Below are 19,090 nucleotides of genomic sequence, written 5' to 3'. Positions count from 1 at the left end.
ATTGAAAATTGTAAAATGATGTAAGTAAGTATCAGGAAAATAAACTTATATAACCAGTATTCAGTGTAGAAAAAAGTCCCCTGTGACTATTACCGTTTATATTCATTAGATAACTATTACTTGTGAATTAATGTAAAAGCAGGATTTTACTGTTGTAGTTGGTTAAGGTTGAGATCATGTTTGAACTATTTGGTCTGCAACTAATGAATAGTTTCATTATGGATTAATCTGCTGATTATTTTTGCTTGATTGTTTGCGAATAGTGAAAAATACCGTCACAATTACCCAGAGTCCAAAGTGACACCATCACTGTGTTTGTTTGGTCCAAAACGTAGGCTACATACATTTCTACATTTGAGAAGTTGGAATCATGAAATGTATTTGTATAAAAGAATCCTATAATCAAACTATTCATCATTTCTATGTGCAAAAATCTTAAATGTTAAAGTAACTCTTAACCAAAGCTGTCAGAGAAATGTAGTGGGGTAAAAAGTGCAATATTCCTTGCTCAAGGATCAAGTAAAATACAAATACCTCAAAATTTAAATACAGCACTTGAGTAAATGCACTTAGTTAAATTCCACCTCTGCTGTAGGTACTATAATTTCAATAGCACAGTACCAATTATACTTCAAATACTACACCTTGATCACTCTGCCTAAAACATCCAAATGAGTAAGTAAATAAATAAGTGAGTGAGTGTGATTAAGTTTACGAACTGATGCGTCAACATGCTCATAACACAGAATGTACGTCACCCCGTCGTCCACATTTATTGACGCGCATGCGTGCTGTGACAGCAGGTGTACTGTATATTTCAGGTGACGCTGGATACGAGGTGGGCGCCCATGGTGGGTCTGCATAATGCATTACCCAACCTCCCCTCCGTCACCGTAACACACACACACACACACACACACACACACACACACACTGTTGCGGTGGATTCACTGTGCGGGCTGCCATGTGTAGCACATATTCCGGTGCAAGGCCAACTGAGGTTGTCTGTTAAATTTAGTTTGCCAGCACAGCTTTATATATTGTAGATTGCATGTATATATAACCCACTTATAAGGAAAAATATTGCCACACAACTCACCCCCGGTCATTCCAACAAGCCGCTTACCTTGCCCATTGCTCGTCTCTCGGCTTGTCCACTGAGCATCCTCGCCTCTCCACTATCTCCTCTCCAAGTCCCGTAAATAACCCCTCCGCTGGGATCGGCTAAGCAGGGCAACCACAGTTATCCCCTCCGCTCCAATATCCGGCAAACGTGAGAGAGGAGGAGACCAGTGAGTGTTCTCTTGAATGGGAAAGCCAGCGTCTACAAACCCCGGCCTACCCTGGAAGATGCGAGCCGCTCGGGCAGGCAGTCAGTAGTGAAATCCGCATAGGACAAGGATAAGCCACAGCACACGGCTCACTCACTCTCTCACTCACTCTCTCTCTCTCTCTCTCTCTCTCTCTCTCTGGCAGCGACATCCACACACGCATACGGCACCGGCAGGCCACGCACGCATAGCACACAATCACAATGGCGTGCGTAAAAGAGAGGCAGGGACGGGGGCGCGTCGTTTGCAGTCAGCGGTACTATCTTCCGATGATGTGAGTGTGACAGTGTGAATCACACAGAATGAATGTTACTCCACACCTGCTGTGCCATAAAAAATAAAAGGTTTATTTATTTCGCAACAATCCTTATGTATGTGACACGTTTCTATTACATTTGGTTGTACACTTCTGTGTCTGCCTGCGTGCTAATAGTGTCCGGCTCATCTCCGTCATTAAGCTCATCCATCAGGTCACACAGGTTGTCCACCAGGTCTTCCATCAGAGCATACACCTGCCAGATAGATAAATACACAAGTATTCACAGAATGTACCATGGGAAATCTTACTCAAGTGATTTAGTGTTAGACAACCTCTTCCTACATGCCCACATTTCAAACCCCATACCTCATGTTACTACACACTTAAAAACTAGCTTCACATTTTTAGAAAGATTACATTTACATCTCTCTTTAAACGTCAGGTTAGTTTTTAGTCTTAACCTAAATCTAATGTATAAACTCTGAACTCCAATGTAAATTCCAGTAATCCACTATAAACTTTAAACTTGGAGTTATGGAGGTTACCACTGCTCCAACTCCCGCCACAGGATTTTCCCAGAAGATGAGAAATTAGAGCTTCTCTGCCGAGCCATTGTGAGTGTCTGACTTTTCAGTTAGCTAGCAAACAATGTAACATTTTGTTAAGGATTACAGAGCAGCCGGAAGTTAATCTACTTACTAGGTTCTGACGGCACGCATATGTATGTATTTATTTTAATTTGGCGTCTTCATATTAATTAAACTCAATTCAATTTTGGTTTAGATCAATAAACTTTGATTCACTAAACTGTTTTTTTATTGTGCAAAAGAGATCTGCTTAAAATTAAATCTGGATTTACTATTTTAGATTAAATGAATCCTTGTTGGGGAAACCCATCTTAAGTCTTGACCTTAGATAACCTTCAGAAGCAGATATTATATAACTCACAGGTTGAGTAGTGTCTCTCATGACGACTACGCTGAACTTAGTGTGTGCGCCCCTTTAAGATAAAAAACTGTGAGATAATTAAAAGACTTGCCTTTCTGTGCAGGAGCCTTGTGTAAATGTCCATCGCCTCCGGATCTACATTTTGGTCATCGAGAGGTTGTTGACTGACGGCTTCTGAAGGGGTATCAGTCAGCGAGGGCGATTCCTTCCCTTGCTTTTCCTCAGTGCGTTTCACCACTTCCTCCACCTCCCTTCTTTTCCCCTTCTTTTTGCTGTCCTGTAAATAGGACGGACAGATAGACAGACATAAGTTACTGATATATGATGGTCGAATTTCATCAACAAGTTGGCAGGTGGTTGTACGCATCTTACGTCATGAAAAACAACCTGCCACATATTTCATGGTGAGTAATACATTAGATGTCATGTACTGTTTGGGGTAGCGTATAGCTGCGTGTGCACCACAGATGGCTTGGATTGGTCCAGGTGCTATTGATTCACACCCTGTCAAACAGTTGGAGAGCAGGTGCACGTTTTCACACAGTGTGCTGTTACCATGGTACCCTGTGAGTAATAGGCTGTACCTTACCTATGACTCAACCATCACACAGGGGAGAAAATCACTCAGCAAAATACACACACATACAGAAAAGATTGCATCTCTAGTCTGTTTCTAAATGTAATACTACCGATAATGGAGACACAAACCATTAGGAGAGAGATGTAACAAGTCCCGGGGCAGATTCAAAACCAGAACTTAGTTTATGTGACGACCAACTGAGCCACCAGCAATCGTCAACACAGTCAGCGTCCTTATTAAGGCTGTGGATTCCAGTGCGGACGACCAAAAGTTGGGAAAATTCAGATTTCTGAATAGGGTGATGCAAAGTGTCTGGGTATAATGAGAATGGGTGAAGGAAAACAATCATCGGCATTGAAACGGATAGAAAGTAAGTGAAAGTTTTTGCTTGTTGTCTCACTCGAACAGTCATAATGCATAAACATGAATGGTCACAACAATATTCTATTACTGAGCTACTATAATGACTTCTCTGGGTGACAAAACACTGGATAAACTGTGTGTGTGTGTGAGTGTGTGTGTGTGTGTGTGTGTGTGTGTGTGTGTGTGTGTGTGTGTGTGTGTGTGTGTGTGTGTGTGTGTGTACATAAACCATGTACACACACACACACACAGACACACAAGGTAATAGGGCTGTTACAATATCACATTTCTACTACAAGATTATCGTGGCCAAAATCATTCAACACTATTATCTGAATATCTGGATTTATTTTAATTATTTTTTAATAAATAATGCTATCAGTCAAAATCATCATCTCTTTTCTTTGGCAAATTAATTACACCGTTACAAGAAACGGAAATGAATTATTATAGGCATTAATTACGGGATATTATTTGATTTTTTAAATATCACGTTATCGTTGATACCGGTATATCGCAAACAAGAACACTAAAAATGATTCATACAGAAATAGTTACAAAGTTGAATTTGGAGGCACAGGTGGTACTCTTATAAATTAAACAAACCCTTTTAATGTTATGGAGAACACACATGACATGAAATACATTGTTTCAGAAAACCAGCCAACAGAATAATATATATATATATATATATATATACACTGACAGCTTGCTTGAAGTGGGACAGGTGACCCGTGGTTGGGTCAGTTGAAAGCCTACTGAAGGGCTGTGTCTTGATACCTTATTCATGCTCATAATTAAAACTCATTTTGAATCTGCTGCCACTCAGCGGTAACACATTTTATCGTATTGACAAGCCACACAAACACATATACTTTCTCTCCCCTCACCTGCACTGATTTTTCAGTTGTTACTGACTTGGACTCCCTTTTGTTGTCATCTTTAAATCTGGACTTAGCTCCATTCTTCTCCTCTTTTGCAGCCGCTTTCCCCTTTTTCTCACTCTTCTCATCTTTGTTATCAGCCATGTCTGCGATGACATAACAAAGTAGTAAACCTCATGAATCTTCACCAATATTCATCAACCCATGTCCGGGTGAAGGTCTGTGAGTCTCACCAGCATCAGAGATTGGGGATTCCTCCTTTATATCGATCCATGTGACTTTCTCTGGAAGGCCCAGCAGGTTTCTGAGCCACACGGCCTCAACAGCCATCATGTGAAGGAGTTTCATCCACAGCTGCTGCCTGCAGGGGGCACCACACACCACCATAACCTGTAGGCTTACCACACTGTGTGGAGGTGTGGATCGTGGGCGTGTGTGTGACGGAGCCAAGAGGCTATGATAGAGATGCTACATGACTCATGTGTTTATGCCTCACCCTATAGCTGCTGCAGTCAGCTGGTGCTGTTTCAGTAAAGAAGGTTCAGAAAGCTGCAGAAGCAGAGCGTTGAGCTGGGCCAGACTCTTTTCTTGCACTGACTCTTGCTCAGGCAGAGAAAGCACGACCTTAAGTAGCGAACAGATGAATGGACAAATATGTTATGTTTTAGATGCATCATCATAGTATAACGTTTTACAGAAGGGTGCGCAGTGCATTCAAAGAGGTCCTTGAAACTATCACCTTGGATCAACTTGCAAAATGTACTGCTAAATGTGCTAAACAAGGATTATCATGCACCAACAAATCACATAATGTCTCTACCTGTCGCAGTGTATGGACAGAGAGGTCCCAGCTGCGTCCTGGATGCACTTCTTGAAACAGTTTCTTTAGGTCCTCCACTGGTTGATGAAGGTACTGCAACTGAAACAACGTAAGGAGCAGTAATTTATGTAAGGAGTATAAACCATAGACTGTAAATAAGAAGTGGACATTGTCACTGTGACATCGGCCATAGGTTTGTAGACTATGGTTTTGGAGCCTCGAGTTGGCCATTTTGGTCATCGCCATCTTGACATTCTTGACCAAAATGTAACAATTAACTTTCCTGAACAGAAAACACGCTGTGAAATGGTTAAAGTTCTTAGACGAAAACACAGACTCCAAACTCCAAACCAGACAACACAGTGGTAGCGACCTGTCAATCACAAGCTAGCCACGTCCTAAAGAATACCCTGCTTTATCATCTTTTTTACTCTAAATACGACCATCTTTTAGTAAATTAACATCATGCTGTATTGAAGACGATTTGAAATTAGCAAGACCATAAACTCTTTAGAAAAAATGTTTACTGAGCTAATCAATCAAGTGAGAAGTCGGGTCATTTTCTCATAGACTTCTCTACAATCTGACTTCTTTTTGCAACCAGTGGAGTCGCCCCCTGCTGGCCATTAGACATAATGCAGGTTTAAGGCACTTCAACATTGGCTTCACTTTTTATACGTCCTTTATGCCCCTTGGTATAAACAAGTGACCAAGGAATCTCATGAAGAGAAACAGGATGATAATCACTACTGATAGTTATCTTCCTCCAACAACTATGATGCACGTCATAATCTTTAGAAGAAATGTGCCCACGTGAATATTAAAGAAAGCTGTTATCGTAGTATTTAGTAGTGACAGATGTGACTTTAAAGGAAAAGCCCTCAATTTATCCCAATTAGATGGTCCATCATAAGAGATAATATTCCCTCTTCATGTGTGGTTTCCAATGTTGTTATTAATCATTCCCTCCCATGTATTTTGCTATTGTCTAATAAAGCTAAAGGGACCTTTAAGACAGCCATGCTCTATATTCACTATACCAATCTAATTAGCTAAATCAGCCTTATAATTAACCCAGTTAAAGATTCTTATTACACTGCCATGCCAACATAACCTATTTTTCACATCATAGAAGCAACAGTACTGATCACTAAGAAATTGTGAGATTCTTTAAAGGAAATTGCTTCCACTTGTAGGATTTACCTTGGGGTTTTGGCGTGAAAACTCTTGCTCTTCAGTGACGTAGAGTTCTACAGGAGAGCTGGGTCTCTCTGGGGTGCAGACCCCCCGCAGCACCTCATACACAATCGACCGACACAGTTTTACCTTCACTATCTTTTCCAGCTTTGTCTGCTCGTGCACACACAACAGAAACACAGACAAAAAAACCCAGATGGGTTTCTGTTCATGAAAACCTTAGTGCCATCTGTCCATGTCATTTTCTGTCTCACTTTCAGATAGGGCAGCAACTAACAATTATTTTCATTATCGATGAAAATGCGGTTGATTTTCTAGATTTACAGATGAATCGTTTGGTCTATAAAATGTCAGAAAATTATGAAAAATGTCCATTCCCGTTTCATAAAGAGGCGATGTCTTAAAATGTGTTGTTTTGCTAGTATAAAACCCAAAGATATTCACTTGTATATGATACAAAACAGAGAAAATCAGGAACTCTCCAAATTTGAGAGGCTGAAAATAGCATTTTCTGCCAGTTTTGCATTTTCGTTGCAGGTCTACTTTCAGACACACACTTTAATTGTACACTACCTGTAAGAAAAGCCTCTGGTCTGCGGTTTTGTCCTGATAGAGAGCCACTCCTCTCAATGTGACCAGCATGGTGGCTCCTCGCAGCAGCAAAGGGTGGGTGTTGAGCTGCCATAGTTCAGTTTTGATGCCTGGCTCCCCTGACTTAAATATGAACTCTACCCGCTTGGTGTCACCTGGACAGATCACGCCTGGATGGAAGCAAAATTGAAAACAGGAAGGTGCATTGAGTACTGGTTGAAAGATACAGTATGATGGGCTGAAACAGGGACAAACAGCCTGTGATGAGGGGCTAGTCAGCAGGTGTCTGGTTTTGTTCGTGTTTACCAGTGGAGGAGTTGAAGTAGAAGTGCAGACTCTTTGTTCGCGATCGCAGGTTAGGAAAGCTGCGTGGCACGAGAAGCTGCTGCCAGCTGTAGAAGATGGCTGTGCTGCCTTCATTTTGCAGCTCCAGGTGGGAAGACGCTCTTTCTCCAGTCAGAGCCTCAAAGACTATCGTGGCATTAATACCTATTTCTCCCTGATCAAGTGTTGGAGAGTGAGAAGGTGTATTCAAATAATGTCTGGGTCTCTAATAACAGCAAAAGCTATTCTCTAATAAAGCAAAGGCCAGGTAGAAAAACATTGAGTTAGGTGAAATGACTTGTATCGTACTACAACATATAATGTCCATTTTATAGCACTAATTCCATCAGTGCAACAGCTGTCATGTTATACTCACCACTCTGCTGCTACACTTCCTGATGCTCTTTCACATTAAAAGCCTAACTATGATCGGACAGCTGTAGGGAGTTTTAATGATAACATTCTGGAAAACCTAGTGTTGAATTTGGATTAATGGTAGCTCAACATCGTTCGAGGAGACAGGCAAAGTACTGATGGAATTAATGCTTTAGAAATGGATATTATAAAGACTCTGCAACCGGGGAAATAGGAAATAAAAGCATGTCAGTACTGTGAGCCTGGTTTTCTTTGAGGTAAGTAATAAGTCATTGTTTGAAGTTCATACATGCCGACCAACCTACTGTGGAAAGGCCGTTCTGTACCTTGTTAGTGGGGGAGTTTCCAGTCCAGCTAGCAAGCTGACCACAGAACCTCAAGGCAGGAATGTGCAGAGCATCTGAACGAACATCATCATACTGTGCCAGCGGATCACTGTGGAAGACAGTGACACAGCAGTTGTACCACTCTGGGGTTCCAACCTTGAAAGCACACTGAGCCTTGACCTTTACTACTAGATGACACTTGTTTTCATGTATTTGTTTTGATGTCCTCTGAATGTGTATCGCTGTAACGTCTTGTTTTAACTCTGGAATGCTAAATCTCCCGTCTGCACAACAAATGTACTCTTGGGTACTAATAAAAAAACCTTAAAGGGCCTACGAAATGATAAACATGAATTTCTACTGATGATAGTAAATGCTATTTGTGGTGTAAAATTATGTGTTATTTATGACACAATGATCGCAGTATTTAATAAATCATGATTTAGTATGTCGACCACCGATGTTTACATTGCCGCTACCGGAAACACCCGACACCGTGTTCTGACGTCACAAGTAGAATACAGTCCACCAGTTGAATACACAGACAGCACGGCAGGAGCGGCAGGAGCGGCAGACGTGGCGATGTCGGACTCTAGCTCGGATATTTCGACAGAATCGAGTGACAGTGAGTCGTCAATAGACTCGTTGCACCTTCAAGAAGAGGAGTTTATTGAAGAGGATGCCGGTGTCGTGGATTTAGATCATGCGGGCGAGTTTAACGTGGTGGAAACAGAGCAGCGAGAGACACAGTATTCAAGATAGAGACACAGACGGAAGCGAACATGTGGATGATGGTGACGGTGAATCTGGATTCGGCAGAGAAACACAGCAACAGGCAACAGAACACAGACAGGTATATACATTTTACTATAGTTCATAGAAATTATCAATATATAGTAAATACATCATAACAAAACGTAACATTATCCTCAAACGTAAATAGATCGCAAGCTATCGATAGCTTGCTAGCGAGTCGATAGCTTGGCTTCCTTGAATTGTTATGAACCCGACTAGTTGTCCACAAATTGCTCGATCCCTAAATATTCAATTATTTCTCTACTTGGACACATCGACGTCTGGAAAGCTTGATAACTTGATTCTTTCTCGAACTTTCTGCGGTTGAGGTTCTATCGTTGTGTCTGATGTCAAACGTCATTTATTATGAGGCTGTATATAAAGCATTAGCTATTAGCTAACAAACAGACCAGAGGACAGCGCTGGTTTATAAAGTATAGTCTGTATATTGAGCGTCTCACGGCTGCCTATAGTAGCCGGAACACTTACCAGATGTTCATGGAAGTTACGATGTCGTAACGAGACTTACGTGAAACGGGTAAAGAGTTGCTACTAGATAGATCCGACCTCCGTACGACCATAACAGGCTTATGAGCTGCTTACGAGCCTGTTGTGAAACACAGGCATATAAATAGTATGAAATTAAGATGACGTTAAGATTGGCCTTTTTTCTGGATATTGCATATTGTGTACATGTCCTTACCACTCTTCTTTTGTACATTTAGGTGTACATGTGAAAACTGTACAATTATTGAAGCAATTGAAGAGCCATATATTTAATAAAGTTGAGTTTTAAGTATATCACGTCTCTGAGTACTAAAAGCGCTATCAGTGTTTTCCCTACCATTGTCAAGGCCACAATTATATCCGGCCGTGAGAAAATATCATATGTCTATCATAACTGGCCCGCTGGTTTCGGTAATTAAATCAATTCATGGCACAACCACGGGAAAATACATATTAGAGGAAGTATTTAAATGTGTTAGAAATTAAACTGCCCCGGGACAAACTGACGGGTCCAACGACAGACAGCCTGCGATGTGATGAAAAGAGCACCAGGATGCTCTGGAGATGGAACATGTAATAAGCACCGTAACACAGACAGGAAACTGTCAATGTAAGTCTTTTCCTGAGGAGATACATTCTGAACATGGCGATGCGATGGAGTCGAGGGAAAGTGCTGAATAGATTTTTCGAGTTGCGAGAGAAAATTTGCCCGTTTTTGGAAGCAAAGGGAAACACACCACAGATCTCTGGGACGATGTGAGCTGGACTGTTTGTGCGACATAACGAAGCATCTCACTGTTAAACCTGCAGCTTCAGGGCCGTGTGATCACAGACATGTATGATGACGAGCTGCCTGTGGGAGACTCTGATGCAGAAGGAAACTTTGGTAGCTACTTGTTTCCAAACACTGACAAACATCTCCACCGCTGTGTTCCCGACTGCGCATGAACTGCTCAGCAATCCGTTTGCAGTTGACGTGGAAACAGCACATGTGAACATCCAAATGGAGCTGATTGAGCTCCAGTGTAACGACACACTCAAAGCAAAGTGTGACTCTGTGAGCGCTGCAGTTTCCAAGCTTCACCCCCGAAACTGATGCCTTAATATTGGCCCTCTCTGTGATTGAGTTTGACACCCCTGGACTGCTTGCTTTGTGCAGTTTCTCCTCTGCTGTTTCGCAAAGGGCAGGGCTCCGCCCCCTACACACACATACACACACGCACACACACACACACACGTGCGCACACAGTTACAGTCAGAGACGGAGCGGAGGAACTAAAACAAAATCCGCTGCTAAATGTTTTACTTTAAATGACACAGTATAATCATATATTACTTGTTAATCATGTTTAAAAATGTCAGCTCAAAATTGTCTGCGAGCCATATCTCGTCATCGAAAGAGCCATAGGTCCCCGACCCCTGCTATAGGGCAACACTGTTGGCCTGATTCTGACATATTCAGCTGAGAAAAAGTGGGAGAAGTTAGAAAGTATGTCACATGTCTAATAAATCAGTAAAGCACAGCTTACAGGTTCTCCTTCTTCATCTTCTTGTGCTCTGTCTCCTCTTCCTCCTTCTCCAGTAAGGGACCGTGACACACTGTGACAAAAGTGAACGGCTTGCCGGAGCCAATAACCTCCAGCCCGGTAATCTCCTGCAATAAAAGTGACACAGAGTGGTGGTTGTGAAGGAAGCAGTCGGCTTTGTATGCCCCATTTACCATTCCAAATCCTGTTATTGAAACATAATACCCAAAGTCTTTTTCAGGATATGTATGTCCTGTCCACTCACACACAGGAAGTGCAGCCAGAGAGAACAAAATGATGAAACCTTCAATATGACAGGACGAGGTGTGTGGAATTGTCCGGTTGTCAAAGGCTGAATGAAAGGTTATCAATGTGCACATACACCGTCCTTCAAACTCTTGCGACTCAACTGTGAAACATTTATATTCCTATTTGTAAAATGACAATGTTTAATTTAAGAAACTGTCACCGTTACATAGTTTGTCCACTATGAAGTTTTACTATAAATTAGCCAGCCAAAATGTTTTAATCAGAATTTCTCAAAAATTCCTCAAATTGTTGATTAATTTTCCACCGCTCCAAAATTAATCAGCTAATAATTTTTCCACTGTTAAAAAAAGAAAAATCCAGAATCTTGCTGGACGTGTGTCTGAAAAGGAGAGGATTTCTCTTCCATCAAACAACCTCCATCGGCATCAGAAACTTGTAGGAACAAAACACAAGCGTTGCCATCAACTAACACAAACAAAGCAAATGCAATCTATTGTTCTCCCCCTCCTCCTGAAGTTCAAACTTTTCAGCAAATGAAGTAACAACGGAGGCTTGATTTTCTTCCTCCCCTCTTACTTACCTTCCTCTCTCTTCTTTTTTCGCTTAATAACCACTCGCTGTCCCTATTATCTCTCTCTCTCTATGTCACGAAGCCTTGGACACGTCAGCTGCAGACAGGACAATATGTTACTGCCTGTGTGTTTGTCGAGAGCTACTTCAGAGCCCAAAACACCTCAGCATCACATTAGCCACCAGCGCGACAGAACACACTGCTACCATTTTCTCTTAAGTCACGGACACAGATGTGCGTGTGTGTGTGACACTCCACAGATCTCTACAGTGCTACTATATGACTGGACACGCTGCAGATTTCATAACTGTACTTAATGTGAACATGAGTGCCTCATTCATCTCATTATGTGTGTGTGTACTGAATGTACATTTTACAGGTAATAAAATATATCATCACATAATGGCACAGCAGTATGTAAAACTGTTTTGCGTACGTGTGTTCATGCCCGTGTGCCTGCATGCAAGTGCAGCAATTTGAGTCATAACTCAAATCTGGACACCCAGACAGTGTACATATATACTAAATATATTGTTTAGGTCCAGTTCACACTTTCAGTATCAATGTCGAGCTCAAACAAACTATTCTGTACATGCAAATTCTTGTTACTTATCAGCCAAAATAAACGCTGACGCTGATGTATCACTGCAATTGGCTCGGCCTGTTTATTGGTCTATCTCTAGCTAAAAACCTTTGACCTTTTCAACCCTTTTTCCAAATTATTAGGAAATGTTATGAGTTTAAAAGAATCAGAGGGAGCAGCGGCCTGTGATAAAGGTGTTATAGTTTGTATGTTGTGTTACCGGCTTTTTGACGTCCATGTCCTGGAGAAGCTCTCCGAGCGTATGGCACTGGTGCTGCAGGTATCTGCTCTGGTCCCACGTTTGGGAGGCTGGACGCAGAGTCTCAGCACAAATCATACCTGGAGTATCAAACATTTTCCACAGTGAGAATACAGTTACTCTCAGTTACTGTTTGTAAAACCACTGTTGTGCTCATGTGCAATATATACTTTTATATTTACTACTACTGGCTGCTATTTCACTTACTTTTATTCTGCTGCTACTTATTCCTACCATGGTTGTTTATTTATTTTATTTCATTACATGTGTCTTTGCTTCTCGTATTTAATATGTTAGCCAACTTGTTTTATTTTGTCTTTCATATGCACTTTCTTTTTACTGTTGGGACGAATGAAGGATTTCTTATTCTGATTTTAGAGTAGTCGCCCAAAAAAGAGGCTCTTCTTCGTCTTTTCTAGTTATACATCTAACGACAGTTGTGGATGAAAGGTTTTTTTCAATGTGACCTCACAAAACACGTTTTTGGCCATAAGTCAAGAGTTCATATTCCAATTATGCCAATTTTACACATGGACAGACATGGTTGTAAACAGCAACTTGACTGGTTGGTGAAGGCATAATTATAGTTTTCTTTATTTGCCTTTACTGGGCTTATTTTAGGATGTGTTGGGATTGCCCTTTATGCCAAATGTTGTTATCAAAAATATGTCATCAGAGGGAGAAGTGGACAGGTTAAATGTAATTACATTAAAAAAAAAATCAGGACACCACTGGATTTCATATGAATGCACAATCAGAAGAAGAAAACAATTCTGGGCTGAGAAAAACATTGTTTGGGACACAGTGTAGGTTTCTGTGTGTACCTGATTCCTGGCGTATGATTCTTGGTAGTCCTATGTGTGTGACGGGCTCCCGTCTGCCCTGCTCGGTCTGAGTCAGAGTAGCTGCGATGCCACTCATTTCATCTCCATAACGCTGGGGGAGACTCCAAAACTCACTGCCCACACGGTAACCCTAAGACATAGAAGTAAAGACACACATGAACGCAGAAGCTGCAGAGAAAATTAAATCAGTTAACAAATACGTGATATGATTCTGACAGATGACTCTCAAAGCAAAGCAAATGTGTGTCATACATATCCAGAGTGGATGAGAGGCATGACTTGGTTGAGATATTCCCTCTTCTCCTGAGTTTCTCTGAAACGGTTAGCTTGGTTCATCAGTAAGTTTTCGACTGGCCTGTCGAGCATGTCTGGAAAGAGTTGAAAAGAGCAACAGTTGATGAATAGATGAATAAAGAGATTGACAGACAGAGATAAGAAGTGTATAGATATTTTGTAAATGACTTCAGTAATATTAAACGGAGAAACCTCATTTGAGAATATGCATGTATGAGATTGGTTCATTCGTAAACTTCTTTGTATATAAATGATTGTTAATGTTAATAAAAATACAGGTAAGTGAGTTTATTGTGGCTTCTCTCACGTCCCTGCAGTTGTATACAGGCTGTAATGTTGATGCAAATTTGACATCTTGCTGTTCACGATAATCAGCTCACCACGTAAGAAGTCCTGCTGCCGTCTGCGCTGCGCCATATGTGTATGCCAGTGCTGCAGGGCATTACTCTGAATGTTACTGTGGGCTGAAGGAATCCCACGTCCATCCTCCACAGTCTGAGAATGATCCCTCCCTGGGGTCTCAGATGGAGCATATCTCCTGGACTTTGGTACTCGCTTCACCAACTGGACAGTGGAGGAAGGAGAGAAGGAACCAGAGGTGACTAACGCAGCTCAGTCAATTTTTTTCTTTCTCTCACGTGTTCATGTTCATGTTTTTTTCTTTTCAGAATTTACCTCTGTCTCCCCTTTGGCCTCCAGATAACTTCTGAAATCCTCTAAACTACCCAGAATGCTGTGTGGAAGAATCATCCCTTGGTCATCAAACTGAAGCCCTTCTCCTCCTGAAAAGAGAAATATGGGGACAGAAATAAACTCTCCTTTTAGCCTTATGGATGCATATTTTCAATAGGATGACATCTATTTTTAGCTACAGGAAACTGGACAGTATGTTATTGTCCATGGGGGCAAAGGAATGTGACTAACCTGTGTAGTCCAGAGGTTGAGAGTCAGCGTCCAGACTCACTGGATGAACCACTGGCCCTCGCACAGCATCTGGTGGCTTTGGTATATGAATCTGCAGTCATAATCATGTTCTCAGTTACATAGTTACATATATAACTGCTTTTAAATGACCTTGGTGCCACACAAATATCATTTGTATATTTATGAGGGAACAAAGTCATTTTCCAACTATTGGTAGATACTGTATATGGATGAAGAGGGTTTACTTTATTGAGGTCCCGTGGTGGAATGGCCAGAGCCTGGATACCCCCACCTTTAAGTGTAGAGATCAGAGAGAGCAGAGAAATAGATTATTAAGTGGCAACAGTTTGTGTGTGTTTGAGTAATGCTATGTTATGTCAATCTGAGCGCTCTCATAGTTCATAGTCTCTTGGTAATCTCTACTCACACCAATTATAATGGTTCATGTTGGTTATTAGTGATTTCCTCATTCTAACATTTTAAAAAGTGAAAAGTGGCTTTACTAAATTGTGTGCTTCAGGGCTCACTAACACGAACACAAGGAGATTGCCCTGGAACACTGACATGGTTATGCAATTCTGTTAATTTCTCTTTATCCAACAGCGCCTGATTATAGTTTCCATGGCCACAACAACAATGAACAATCCTTGGCTTTTGAAAGTGTTTTGCTTTACTTCTGCAGTTTTTTCAGATAAGTGCTTTGCTTTGCCAGAGGCAGAATGCCCCTGGGCCTGACGACAGAAATGTCTGCGGCACTTTTATATGTTAAATTAATCTATCAAAAGCTCATGATACTAACTTACTTTATGGCTAAAATGTTTTATGTACTTCTTCCTCCCATTCAAGGCATCAGATATTATATTTTCACTGTAACTCCATAACAACAGGAAAGCAAACTAAGTATATTTACAAAAGTACTGTATACTATTTCCATTTATGCTACTTCAAACTTCGACTCCACTACTTTTAAGTGAGAAATAATCTACTTTACTCATACTACATTCATTATATAACTTTACTAGTTACTTTGCAGATCAAGTTTAATCAAAATAATATATATAATCAACAAATACATTTGAAATAATATTATAGGTGAGGATCAGATAAAACTACAGTGATTAATGCATTAATAATCATAATCCAATAACATATGTTTGGCCGTTGATAAAAAAGGAAGCAGAATACTAGTTCTGATACTAAAGTAGGTTAAACTATAACGTGATGCTAATAGTGTTGGACAGAGTAAAGTTACATTTTTGAAGGCAGGACTTTTACTCATAAAGGAGTAGGCTATCTACACTGGGGTATCACTGCTTTTACTCAAGTAACATGTCTGAGTGCTTATTCTAACACTGCAGAAGCAGAAGCTAAGTTTCATACACGCAGTGGTAGAGTATGATATACAGTGAAGCTCCTCAAGCAGGTGAGGGTGTCGTAGTGCTACAATTGCTTAGCTAGCCTTCAGTTACAGAGACACGGACAGAGGTGAAACAATGACACAGAAGGTTGTAACTTAGCTGACCTGCGTGACTTAGAGGTCTGAACTCCTGCTTCGGTGACTCACCGCGGCTCATTTCGTCTCACTAGCGTAAAAGTAATAGTCACGGACAACTTATGTAGCGTTAGTTAGCTAGCAGTGCTAACCAAGCTAGCGCGGCGCTTTAGCGACAAGTATGTTTTCTCTAGGGGTAACCATGGCAACCATGATGCCTTGAAACAACGGAGCAACGAAAGAGTTTCTTCTTTTTGTATCTTGTTTCTGTCTCTGGAAATATTGCACAGGTGTTATCCACTTCATTCAGGAATTGTAAAATAAAAAAAGAACAAATTAAATGTTCAGTCAGCACACAGATGAAACTTCAACTCATCTTTTGTGGGACTGCACCTTTAGTCAGACTTTTTAGACCTTTATCTCTTTTTAAACAGATACTTTGATACTCAACTGAAACTGAAAATGGCATTGATTTTATTTGGTTGTCATCAATCTTATTGTTTTATTAGCTAAATGTAATATATACATAACAGAACATTTGCTAAACAGAAACCCAACCTTACTGTCTTCATGTCCTAGCCTGGACACACTAAACTACTGAACACATTATGTAATGCATCATGTTTTTTGTTTTAAGTTCCACTGTGTAAATAAAGTTTGAAAAAGGTATTTTTTTCCTTCATTCCTAAGCAATAAACATACCAAAACAATGTGGCGAGCAAGAAAGGGAACAACAATAAACAAGACAAAAAAGGCACATATGCCAACCTACTGTATGAAAAAAAGAAAAGAAAAAGGTAAAAATAAAGGTTACCAGGAGCAATATAGGCAAAGGGCTATAAGAGGCAACTACAAATACATGTTGAATTGACTTATATTAGGCTATACAGCTTTAAGGTCCTCGATAACATAACATATTTGAGAACGAAATCGAAAAACACATAGGTCTATAATAGCTTTACTAAATGTACCTATTATATATAGGCTAATACTGTAAGAGCAAACATATTAATTCTAATTATTATTATTATTATTAATTATTTATTATAAGGTAATAATGACAATAATGTATTGCATATGGAATACTACAGGACGCACACTTCAAATCACGGGATTGCAGAAAGATGCCAGGGGGAAATCATCTAAGTATAACAAAATGTGGTCTATGCTCAGTTGTATTGCCCACATTATGTTTCCTCAACACACGGTGTTATCCTGAAGAACACAACAACCCTCTCAGTCAGCATGACGCGCATGCAACACGGGGTTGAGGATGGCTTATATAAAGACAACTGACATCAGCCACTGTGCGGGAGACAAGCTTGAGCAAGCCTATGAAACGCCATCACAAAATCTGTCTACTTTGTTGCGTGGAACATCGGGTTCAACCCATAATAAAACGATGGAAAGAGGCAGCATCTCCACTGGCGCACAGACCACCTCCATCCCTGTTGCGCACCAGCTCAACTGCTCAACCATAGAAGATCCCAAGTTTCATGATAATATGGACGGGCAGTGCGCCGGGACCTCCAAAGCCTTACTGGCTTACAAAAATGCGTCGCAGCACCTGAGTTCATCAGGAATTAAAGCTGGCTTGGGGATACTTAAATTGGCCTCGTCTCAGTGGAAACAAGAGAAGAAGACGCGCTCAGGGACAGCCGTACGGCAACTGTCCACTGCCAACAGCAGCCATCCTTGCAAGATATCCCCACTGGATCAGCTAGGCAGCTCTGTTTCTCCACGGTCAAAGCCGGCAGCGCCAGATTGGCCAAGAGCAAGCAACGACCAAGCCGCAGAACTGTAAGCGCATCGTGGTTCTTGGTGCACCACGGGTCGGCAAGACGTCCATCCTAAGAAGATACCTTCGGGACGGATTTGTGGAGGAGTACAATCCCACCTCCGAGGATTTTCTCAGGAAACTGTTTCGCATCCGCGGAGAAACCTACCAAATTGACTGTCCTGGACGCGTCCAGGGAAAGGGATTTCCCAGCCAAGCGGCGGCTCTCTATCCTCACTGGTGCGTATTGGCTCAGTCAACATTTGTCCTGCAAACACGTTATAGGCTATTGCTTGTAAGTTTTTAAACAAAAAAAACCATTGCAGGTGATACATGCATGCATAATTCTCCCTCTTGCATCGATATGCATACAAATAATTGCTTTTCTGTTTTTTTCCTTGCAGGAGACATTTTTCTTTTAGTATTCAGTCTTGATGACCGGAGCTCTTTCGAAGAAGTGTGCGCCCTGCGAACAGAGATTCTGGCCGCTAAATCCAAGCTAACCAAATCCTGTATGCCAGAGCAATGCGCACAGCCACAGGTTCCCCTGGTGGTCTGCGCCAACAAGGTGGATCTCCTGGAGTCTGAGAGAGGAATATCTAAGGAAGAGGTGCTCCAAGCCCTGGGTGAAGACTCTGCCTATTTTGAAACGTCTGCAAAGGAAAGCACGAATCTAGAGAAAGTCTTCGAAACGTTGGCAAAGCGAGGCGGGCTTCCGACTGAAACTGGCCCATCTCAGCACCGCAAACTCTCCCTCCGTTCGTACCAGGCAATGCGGACAAGCCGTGTGCCAGGGAGGGGCAGCAGCCAGACCCCGGGGCGCAATGATGCCTGCGGCGCCCTTTACCCGCTGGCCCATCGGCCTAGTTTTAGCACAGATCTCCGACAAGTCATTGGGCCACATACTGCAAGAAAGCCGGGCAAAGCACTGGAAAAATGTCAAATTCAGTGACAGAGCGGATAAAACAATGAATTAAGCACTGATATTCATGTAAATATAAGGCATTATCGTTGTCTAATTAAATGCACTTGAGATGATGTTTTCAAAATAAAATATTTTTTAATAGCTTCCTGGTTTGCTTATTAATACAAGATGCTGTGTAGTGTGCATGTGTGGGACAGGCTACGAAATTCTTTGCAAAAGACCATTTTTCGTTTTCTTTATTACACTGTACATTTTTTCTGTCTCTCTCTCTCTCTCTCTCTCTCTCTCTCTCTCTCTCTCTCTCTCTCTCTCTCTATATATATA

The 19,090-nt window shown here is 41.3% G+C and overlaps 3 protein-coding genes across 7 annotated transcripts in view; 1 reads left to right on the top strand and 2 right to left on the bottom strand.

Moving 5' to 3' along the window:
- The window catches only part of epn3b (epsin 3b), a 19,576-nt gene extending 18,127 nt beyond the window's left edge, over positions 1-1,449 (bottom strand). For all 4 annotated transcript variants that reach the window (XM_029442051.1, XM_029442059.1, XM_029442071.1 and 1 more), the window contains exon 1: positions 1,127-1,449. The gene's annotated coding sequence lies outside the window, so the exon portion shown is untranslated. The remainder of the gene's footprint in view (positions 1-1,126) is intronic.
- A 208-nt stretch (positions 1,450-1,657) lies between these two features.
- On the bottom strand, positions 1,658-16,199 carry mycbpap (mycbp associated protein). Of its 2 annotated transcripts, none has more exons than XM_029435690.1 (19): positions 16,095-16,199; positions 14,818-14,864; positions 14,573-14,663; positions 14,324-14,430; positions 14,029-14,212; positions 13,607-13,722; positions 13,334-13,484; positions 12,471-12,589; positions 10,830-10,954; positions 7,999-8,107; positions 7,280-7,472; positions 6,956-7,143; positions 6,389-6,535; positions 5,186-5,284; positions 4,862-4,989; positions 4,599-4,726; positions 4,372-4,511; positions 2,630-2,815; positions 1,658-1,843 (listed from the first exon to the last, which is right to left on the bottom strand). In XM_029435690.1, the coding sequence occupies exons 1-19, from the start codon at positions 16,144-16,146 to the stop codon at positions 1,721-1,723; spliced, it is 2,433 nt and encodes an 810-aa protein (XP_029291550.1). In that variant the 5' UTR covers positions 16,147-16,199; the 3' UTR covers positions 1,658-1,720. The 2 variants fall into 2 exon arrangements, with proteins under 2 accessions (XP_029291550.1, XP_029291558.1); XM_029435698.1 differs by having other exon boundaries at positions 14,573-14,648; positions 16,095-16,188.
- A 1,025-nt stretch (positions 16,200-17,224) lies between these two features.
- Positions 17,225-18,897, top strand: rasd2b (RASD family member 2b). Its single transcript, XM_029436543.1, is given in 4 exon segments — positions 17,225-17,787; positions 17,789-18,019; positions 18,021-18,081; positions 18,246-18,897. Coding segments are annotated over 4 exon segments (1,290 nt in total). The 5' UTR covers positions 17,225-17,337; the 3' UTR covers positions 18,794-18,897.
- The last annotated feature ends 193 nt before the right edge of the window (positions 18,898-19,090 follow it).

Source organism: Cottoperca gobio, chromosome 1 (genome assembly GCF_900634415.1).
Source record: "Cottoperca gobio chromosome 1, fCotGob3.1, whole genome shotgun sequence".
Lineage (NCBI taxonomy): Eukaryota > Metazoa > Chordata > Actinopteri > Perciformes > Bovichtidae > Cottoperca > Cottoperca gobio.
Note: the sequence above shows the minus strand (reverse complement) of the source record. Positions and strands in the feature narration are given on the sequence as shown.